Source organism: Amphimedon queenslandica, unplaced genomic scaffold (genome assembly GCF_000090795.2).
Source record: "Amphimedon queenslandica unplaced genomic scaffold, v1.1 AMPQUscaffold_12180, whole genome shotgun sequence".
NCBI lineage: Eukaryota > Metazoa > Porifera > Demospongiae > Haplosclerida > Niphatidae > Amphimedon > Amphimedon queenslandica.
The window spans coordinates 6,977-16,376 of record NW_003547581.1 but is presented as its reverse complement, the minus strand read 5'-3'; the positions used below and the strand labels follow the sequence as shown (position 1 = coordinate 16,376).

The following is a 9,400-nucleotide window of genomic DNA, read 5'->3' as shown; positions in this document are numbered from 1 at the left end:
AGCAGTGATAGTACAACTTCTTTCTTTGCTGGAGAATTGTCACAAAGAATAGGGACCTGCGCATGCATTATTGGAGTAGAATGGAGTAAGAATTAGCCTTCTATCACCAAGCAAAGTTGAGATACAGACCGACAACTGGATTGACAGGACTTGATGATGATGATGATGATGAAGATGAAAAAAAGTGGCTGAACAAAACGGCCGTTTTCCGGATTTTTGGCTTTCCTCTCAGACAAGGTTTAGAGCCACACTAGTGGTACCAATGGAGTCCTCTGGTCAAGATAAGGTCCTCTATAAAGTCTGGTAAGCATAGGAGCTCGTTTTCCCGGTATAGCAAGGCTGCAAAAGTCGTGGCAGCCATTTTGAAGTGGGGTGAATCCTACTTAGTAACGCTACCGCGTTACTAATATAACAATAATAACAGTTAGCTTGTAGTATTATCAATGAATATTATTTAAAGATTATGCATGGTACAATATTTTCAGTAAGCCAAACATGGAAATCATTTCTGTCTAGTGAATCAAGTAAACATTTAGAGATGTTAAAAGAGTTCTGTCTAGCATTCATTCCTTGCAAACAAGACAATGCTCTACTATCCCGCAATTCATTTATTATTAGTTTAACATCTTTTTGTGATGATGGCTTGCTGTGAGGGCCCATTGATTCAATTTGTCCTTTCATTTCAATCTCAAACTTCCGACATACATCATCGACTATACCAATACTTTTAGCTGCTTTAGCTATGGAATGGGGCTGAATATTAGATCCCATTTGTCTTATCATGCCTTTCAATCTTCTGTTTAAATGTTCCATAAACAAATCACAGGCCATATTACAGCCCTCCCTACCCTTTGTATTAATGAATCTGCTATCTCTTATCTGAGCTGCCTTTCTTTCCAAAGCAGTGAAATGATATTCTATTAAGAGGCTAGCTGCTTCTTTTGCATAATTTCGGTGGCCAGTTTTTCTAAAAATGATCATTATTTTTTATTCATCATTTTTATAGAATAGGTTGTGACATAACCTTTTGTATTATATCATCTTTTATAAAATTTTTATGCATCTACTATAAGGACAAAGATATTCTTAAGTTATATTAGATCACTATCAACAATTATTTATGCAGGATATATTAGAAGTACCTAATCCTGAAGGATCAGTACAATGGCCTAAGGAAAGATTGGGTCATTCCAGTGTACTGATTACCACTAGTTCAGGACCATATTTACTTGTGGTGGGTGGATGGTGTACCTAGATGGCTGGTTAACATTGAAAAAAGGAAATGGAAAAAACTGGTATTTTTTTATGCTTTCACAAAATTTGCTAAATTAAAACCTGCCAATTAATCACCAAAAAGTTACACTGAGCAACTTGCTTAAATTTCCCCTTTAAATTGTAAACTTGCATCTCACCAATGTTGTATTACTTGGTGAAAACTGATGATTGCTGGAATTCACAGTTATTACGAATTAACATATGATATGTGTACACACAAACTCGTATGACAAAACACAACATAAACTGAAAACAGCTAGAATACTTTAATAAAAATTGATACACACTTTACTGAATTATATTGTGTAATATTAATAATATTTTATATTGCATTTGAATAAAACAGTTACAATTTTAGCAAGATGTTGTAATTTTGATTGATTAATTTACCAGTGGATGTCACTAATAGATTCTGGCATTCTCTATCAGTGTGGAGTATAACTCCAACAACTAACTGGATTATAGAGTTTGGAGGAGATACACATTACACTGATACAGCAGTTACTGAACTCAGTAAGTATACCATATGGCTCATAAAGTAAAAATATTACTTACTATGGTACATTGAATATGCAATGATAATCATTAAAAATTGCATTTAATATACTGTATAACTAAAGAATTTGAATTCTCAAATTTCAGCAAATCGACTCTAAAACAGGTTTAAAGGGTAGAATACAAAATTTGCATGCTGCTACAGAGCCCTATCAAATTGGAGAATTCAATTTTCAGCAAACAGACCTTAATATGCCAAATTCGCCAAAACTTTACTCCAATTTTTTTAGCCATAAAATAAAATGGTTTAGATGACCGTAATCTGTACTATTTTGTTACTGTATAGGATATACTAGTGATATTGGTTGGTCTGCCAATGTAATACCTCTGGACCACTATCAAGATCAACTAAGAAGAAGGATACTGAGTGATTGGGAGAATTTAGGAACAGAAAAACAGCTTCAAATATTTCAAGATCGTCTTCAATTAGAAAGAGAGAAAGAATTCTATGAGGAACAGCTTCAAAGAGAAATAAAAGAGAAGGAGCAGATACAGCAAGATCAAGACAAAGAGCAGCAACAGCTTCTTCAAGAAAAGGCAACACTTACTCAGCTAATTAATGATGCTACCACTCTCCTTGAGCAAGCAGAAAAGGATAAATTATCTCTTGAATTTGGTACCTTTGTGTTGTACTGTTGTTTACATGTGCATTGTTTAGTGTTTACATTATAATACTAGTGGATTAGACAATGTTGAATGGAAATAGTATCCTGTACTCAATTTAGGTCAAATTGTCCATGCATTAGAAATAATGAGATTGATGTAGAGTGAGCTCTGCTTACCATATATGGTATCATTAGCAATAATCATAGTACATGTATTTGTGGGCTATTATACATGCAGTGCAAATTTGTTCAAGCAATAAATATTTTATTTTCTATCTTTGCATTTTTATTGATAATAGAAGATTATAAGAAGCTTGAAGCTAAAGTTGCTGATAGTGAAGTATATGTAACTAAAATATTGGGAATGAAGACACAAGTAGAGGAGAAGAAAAAAATTATTACTGGTCAGTGTATCATCAGCATAATATTAGATGAGAGACTTTTATTAATGCAGAAGATTATGAGAAACTGAAACTCAAAATAGCCAATTTGGAGGAACAATATCTTAAAGAAAAACAGATCATTATTGGTTAGTTAACTATATACACACAGCAATGTATTAGGATTTGTTTATTGTTTAGATGACAATCAAAATCTCAAAACTGACATTTCTGAGAAAGACAAAGTTATAGCCAAGCTGACATCACAAGTAGAGGAACAATTACAGAATGAGAAACAGATCATTACTGGTTAGTGTATCATCATCAATAATATTATTTTTTAACTTATAGACCTTAGAGCTAAAGTGTCTAATAATGAATTGTATACAACCAAACTAATGAAGGAGAAGTCACAACTACAGGAAAGAGTCACATCCTTAGAGGAACAATCCATCAAAAAGACTAGTTCTATTAGACTACAATTTAGTTACCTGATCCCTTCAATGGGTAAATTATTTATATACATGTACATGTACAGTACACATGGGAATGATTGTATGTGTACTGTACTGGTATTAGATATGATGTGCCTGTATTGTTTCAGATTCGCTAGACTCTAGTGTCATTATAGCTGGACAGAAGCTCTTTGTCCTACAAGGAGACAGGTCTCACTCGATCCAGTGGGAGAAGCATGGATTCAGATTAGAGTGTCCTCAAGGAGCAGTGTCCAAGGATACTGAAGTAGCTGTTACTGCACTAGCTGGTGGTAATTTCAAGGTACCCAAAGGTACTGTGCTATAGTGAGTGCAGTATATGCAATATCAGTATCTAAGGCACTATTAAAACCACTGGTAATAGAGCTACAACATAGTTTGGATCTGAGGAACACTAGTCAGACTGGTTGCCTCAAGTTTGTCAGAGCTTCACTGAAGTCTCCCAATGCTTACCAGTTCAGTATAGTTGAAGGAGGATCTTTTTAGTGTAGGGAGCAGTTATGGTTCTATTGAACGTGATGAATTCTGTGCTCTTGGTATTGGGCATGTTGGTAATGGAGCACACCTAATAGAGGTGGGAATGGGTCGGAGAATGATACACAAACTCAAGGTATACAATAGTGTTTGTATTAATAAATTACTGTTGATGTGTTTGTATGATGTATAGGAACAAATAATGATAGTGAGGAGGAGACTGATGGAGACACACCTAATGATAGCAGTAATGGAGCAGGAGAGAATAGTAGTGGAGGAGGAACCACTCTGTCAGCAAACACTACACCGCCTCATGATGTAACTGTATCATGTATACTGCATGTTATGTTTTACCTTATAGTCTCAATTAATGATGATCCATCTCAGTTAGTCCATGAGGTAGAATCCCATACTACTGAAAAACCAACAGTCAGATCATGTACTAAGTAATTCTGATGGAGCTAAAGCTATTGTATCCAGTGAACAGTGTCTAGCAAGGAATGATGATAAATCACTACAATCTTCTACTGATTATTTTCATTCAGACAATAATGGTATTCTATATGTATTACAATAATTCATGCATATACTTTTACAGCACCTTCTCATGATACATTGTATTCTGGAATGATGTACTACGATAAGAAAGAAGCTGGTCATTGGAAAGCAATGTATTCTGTTGTTAGAGATTTGGAAGTTCTTAAAAGGGTAATAAAGTATACACTGTATGTACACATGCCAGCACATACAACTTTTGATTATTCATTGTATTTTACATTCACGTAGCATTTAGAAAGCAAGCACTCATCAAGTATTGAATATGATGATGTTGTTGACTCATTTAAGTTTATTCAACAAAATGGAACTCTAGAATTTGACACTACACATCGTACAGCAGGTAGGATGGACTGTTAATCCTATCAGAAATCCAATGAAAGTAAGTACCAGGAGTCAGAAATATTCCTTTCTTATATGCACATGTAGTTGTTTGAGTCAAGAGTTAACCAGTTTCCATTAACTCCCTCATATGCAACCTGCAGTATATCAGTGTATGCTGAAATTGGTGTTGCTAAAAAGCCGCTTCACTGTCCCATTAAACTAACTGGAATAGATCCTTCAATGACAATCTATATTGACCGGTGTCCTCCACCCACTCCATCAATCAGTTAGTGTATGATTTTAAAACTGAAATTATTTGTTTGTGTAGTAGACAGTACTAGCTCAAGGTCTTCTACTGCTACTATCATTCAAACCAGGAGAGAGACTGAAGAAGGTATTATGGTTAATATTAACATAATAACACACTAATCACTGAATTAATAGGTACATTTAGATCTGATATTGCTCACAGAGTAATGACAGAATGTACTTCTCTAATAAAAGATTGTGGGACTGATATTCACTTCTTAGTTGATAAATTGCTTCAATACAAAATTGTAAATGTTAGAGAAAAAAGAAGAATAGTTGCACAAGAAAGTGACGCTGAAAGAATGGATGAATTGCTTCTCATCATTTTGAGTTCCATTTGTATGGATGGAAAAGTATTTGGTATATTGTTAGATATACTCAGAGAGGAAGATACTCTAAGAACAATTAAACTAGCTAATGAGTTAATACAAAAATATGATTTTCTTACAACAGACTAAAAAGTATTTCTAATAATGTATATATTTGATTAAAAGTACTTCAATTATTGAAATGACTATACATTGATGCAATCATGAATGACAGAATAATAGTAATATTAATATTAATAGTAATAATAAGAATAACAGTAATTAATTGGCATCACAAAGCAATGTACAGTTGTCATTTTCACAGACACTAAAGCAAATGCTTTTTGATAGGTGAACAGAGTCCACTATTGGTATTTTTAAAAATGAACTGGGAATATTACATGTCTCATAATATGCGGTTTTTATGGTTGATAAATCCATCAGTATTAGCCGCTGTTTTTGCCTTTACATTATTATTAGTTTTAGCATATTTGTTGGTTTAGCAGTATATGATGGAGATGCATGCAGTTCTGACTGAAGAATCAGCATCTAATTATACACAAAAATAGTTATAACAGGATCACCTTGATTAGTATTAGCAACACTGTGCTGTTTTGTGATGTCACTTATACTGAACTATATCAGATACTCATTGGATTAGACTTAAAACTGTGCTATACTGATTACATTAGCAGCCTTTGTAGCTTACTCACATATTACAGGAAGCATACTAGCTGATAAGTATGGGCTTTATTTTAATGGTGAAAAGTGTGCCATATCCCATTATTTTTATGTACGAAGTGAATGTATATAGTGGCAAACGGTTTCTATTTTTAAATTGTAAAAATCAGCCACACTTTCAGAAAAGAATGGACAGACAGACCACCAATGGTTGAAGGTGCAGCTGTAGCTACTATAAATACTGCAATAATTGCAAGTCAAATAATATCATCACTGGTCATTGAACCTGTTGTTGTTTTTATACTATTTTCTATATGCTAGATAATGATATTATTATTATCAATTACCAAACATTCTTAGCATTCCTTTCTTAAGACAATCCGTTGATTTAAATAAATAATCTACATATTCAATGCTAGATAATTATATTGGTATTCAAATAGTGCATCTCTTTACTCAACCAATAGCAATAAATTTATTATAATTACTGATCTCATTGATACATCTTTTTATATTTTTGGTGTATGTGCCTATACTGATAATGGATATAGAAAATGGACATTTATTGTTAATGGGACCCTAGAGCTGCCACAACCATCAACTTGCTTTCCTTCAAATAACAATGCATTTAACACTAATGATTCATTCATCACTGCTAATAGTGACACATCCAATACTGTTATTTGACTCACCACGCTTGTTGCTCTAAGTGTGTTAGTATAGGTGTATTGTGTATTCTACTACCTGCCAGTGTTATTATTCATATCAATCATTCAATTGCTTTATAAAGTATAGTTAACTATAATGAGTGTTAGTTTTATTGTTTTCCCTTTAGAAAGAAAAGTTTATATGCTATTGACAAGCAAACAAAGTTAGCTCATTATCTTATGACTCGCCACTTACCAAATATAATGATATAAGTGATGATAATATTCCAATGCAAGTCTGTGAAATGTGAACCATACAAAATTCACAAAAAAATAAATAAAAATTAAGAAGCATATGCAGAATGTAAAACATCACCTGATGATATTTATGAACCTATGCCCCCAGCAATGAATGTTATTTAAAAACTGCTAAAATGTTTCCTCTAGTTTTAGTGTAGTTACTAAGGAAAAATGCTATACAATAATTAGGGAACAAACAAGGTTTTGCAACCATCCATTTTACTTAAGAGAAACAGAGACGTCATCCAGTGCCCACATGTCACAGAATAGGGAGCGATCAAAAAACTCTGTCGCCAAAAAAAAGACACTTGATCCAAATCTTGAACTTCAGTGGTGACACTTTAAAGTATTGAGCCCTCACTGTTAGTTACAGTGCATGGAACAGTAATATCAGGATCAGCTCCGGTTGAGTATAAGGTCATTGTGGAATCTGGATAACATTTTGAAACTTTAAAGTATCTAGTGTCAAAGGCCACATTGTTATTATCAGCATAATAATGTACTGGAGTGGATGTGTTCCCTAGTTTCTTCTCAAGGAGGAGTATTCCTTCATTTATATAATCCAACATCTGACAGTCACAGTTGCAGAAACACAAATATCTCACAATCATTGAAAATGTCAAATAACTAAAAATAAACCATGCAAGTATGCAACATCAGCTTACATTTCAAATTTTTGCCGTAAAACTGGTTCAACTGGAAGACACTTTTGTTTCTCTATTGGGCACACTTGAGGCTCTATAGCTTCCATTGCAACACTAGGCTCCATCATTGACTCATTACCCACTAAGCAGCTATTTGATACTTGGAAAGGATTAAGAGTTAGAGCTTTAGAGAAGATCCTTTGAATTTTATTACTGGCACAAATGGAAAGGAATTTGTCACAGAAAAAGGATGTTTCGTTACTACAAAATATTATGTAAATAATCAGTTCAGTTCAGGAGCAACATCATGTAAAGATGGGGTACTGTATTACTGGTGAGATTGCTATAAGTTTTGCTTATTTCAAAAATTGGCTTTTAAAAAGGTCATGACTCAAAAAGCAATTGTCGGAAACAACTCAAACTTTCTACGTAGCATATGGACATCTACGTATCAGAAAATGTAACAAAAATTTGGGTTGATTTCAGAGCCATTTTTTTGGAAAAACCATGGGTATTTTTCAGATTTTTGGCATTTTCTTATAATGGCCGTAACTTGAAAAATTCAAGTTGGAATTAGCTCAAACTTGCTACACAGCATAAGGACATCAATATGTATCAAAAAATGTAATAAAAATTTGGGGTGATTCTGGAGCCATTTTTTGAAAAAAACCATGGGCTAGATTTTTGGCATTTTCTTAAAATGGCTGTAACTTGAAAAATTGAAGTCGGAATTAGCTCAAACTTGCTACACAGCATAAGGACATCAATATGTATCAGAAAATGTAATAAAAATTTGGGGTGATTTGGTAGCCATTTTTTGGAAAAAAAACCATGGGCTATATTACCCTTGTGTATTTTTAAAATGTTACTCAAAAAAATTTGTCAGAAATAGCTCTAACTTTTTGTACAGCATAAGTGTTACAAAAAATGTAATAAAAAGTTGTCACAAAGAGACAACACTGCTTATCAAACGTTTACTCCATAAAACCCACCATTACAATTACCCCATGTCTGGCACTATGATAATATAGTACATACTAAAACTCTCCTGTTTCTAGAATAAGGTGAGTAAATCTATTAATCTGTAAACAACTACAAGAAAGTTTAGGAGTTGCTGGTAGCGTTAGCCTATACTGCACTGCAGTATTGCTTGGTAGCTGCTGTAGAGTGATACTTTGCTTTTCATGCATGACATTGTCCTATAGTGAAATGATTATAATGTGTACTGTTAGCATCTGATAAAGTAGTTACCTAAATAGTAATAGGCCAAGTACCACTGAGTGAACTGTTGCTGCTACTTCTTGCATCTGACAGAAAGCTCTATTGGAGTTGGAAAGCCATTGCAATTAGCACTGACATTAAAAGTGATATTAAAAACAGCTTGATAGGTATACCTATACAAATAAGACTCTTATTGCAATAGAAATAAATCACTTCTAGCTTACTGTTTAGAAAAAGAATCAGAAAAAATCATCACATGGAGGCATAAAATGAAAACAGAGTTCAGCAAAAACATAGCAAGCTTGAACTAGACATGGCAAGTTATAGGGACCACTCAATAAGAAATTGTGAGATGCAAAACCAGTTTTTGTTTTTTTATAAAGTTTTGCATTATTATTTCTACATTTCTAATGCAATTTAAATGTCAAACTATTTTATCATTTTGCTTTTGTTAATTCAAAACCATAAGTCTAAAAATCCACAGAAATATACAATAGTCAACCAAAGTCATACTTTGTACTAAAATGAAGATGTTTCATTTTAAACCATCTTAGTATACAATTATTTGTAGTTTTGTTTACCACATTTATGTTTTTTGGCTTATAACTGTTCAATGTATATACGTTTT

At 33.3% G+C, this 9,400-nt stretch overlaps 2 protein-coding genes across 4 annotated transcripts; both read left to right on the top strand.

The window, feature by feature from the left end:
- Window positions 1-2,662: 2,662 nt before the first annotated feature.
- LOC109588303 (uncharacterized) lies at window positions 2,663-3,266 on the top strand. The gene is made up of 4 exons (XM_020004473.1): window positions 2,663-2,839; window positions 2,890-2,964; window positions 3,017-3,124; window positions 3,174-3,266. The coding sequence occupies exons 1-4, from the start codon at window positions 2,668-2,670 to the stop codon at window positions 3,212-3,214; spliced, it is 396 nt and encodes a 131-aa protein (XP_019860032.1). The 5' UTR covers window positions 2,663-2,667; the 3' UTR covers window positions 3,215-3,266.
- A 355-nt stretch (window positions 3,267-3,621) lies between these two features.
- Window positions 3,622-5,490, top strand: LOC109588302 (uncharacterized). 3 transcript variants are annotated; one of them, XR_002188066.1, is made up of 8 exons: window positions 3,622-3,919; window positions 3,977-4,101; window positions 4,171-4,337; window positions 4,382-4,491; window positions 4,570-4,720; window positions 4,768-4,948; window positions 4,991-5,056; window positions 5,107-5,490. XR_002188066.1 is itself a non-coding variant. In XM_020004471.1 (8 exons), the coding sequence occupies exons 5-8, from the start codon at window positions 4,715-4,717 to the stop codon at window positions 5,427-5,429; spliced, it is 576 nt and encodes a 191-aa protein (XP_019860030.1). In that variant the 5' UTR covers window positions 3,622-3,919; window positions 3,977-4,101; window positions 4,145-4,337; window positions 4,382-4,491; window positions 4,570-4,714; the 3' UTR covers window positions 5,430-5,490. The 3 variants fall into 3 exon arrangements, 1 of the variants encoding a protein (XP_019860030.1); XR_002188065.1 differs by having other exon boundaries at window positions 4,145-4,337; window positions 4,382-4,508; XM_020004471.1 differs by having other exon boundaries at window positions 4,145-4,337.
- The last annotated feature ends 3,910 nt before the right edge of the window (window positions 5,491-9,400 follow it).

Bases quoted from the DNA above. Each gene is read 5' to 3' on its own strand.
- LOC109588302 (XM_020004471.1), top strand. The intron at 4,949-4,990 runs GTTAGTGTATGA...TTGTTTGTGTAG, and splicing joins TCCACCCACTCCATCAATCA to TAGACAGTACTAGCTCAAGG. The intron at 5,057-5,106 runs GTATTATGGTTA...CTGAATTAATAG, and splicing joins CAGGAGAGAGACTGAAGAAG to GTACATTTAGATCTGATATT.
- LOC109588303 (XM_020004473.1), top strand. From the start codon at position 2,668: ATGCAGTGCAAATTTGTTCAAGCAATAAATATTTTATTTTCTATCTTT. The intron at 2,840-2,889 runs GTCAGTGTATCA...TTATTAATGCAG, and splicing joins GAAGAAAAAAATTATTACTG to AAGATTATGAGAAACTGAAA. The intron at 3,125-3,173 runs GTTAGTGTATCA...TATAGACCTTAG, and splicing joins TGAGAAACAGATCATTACTG to AGCTAAAGTGTCTAATAATG.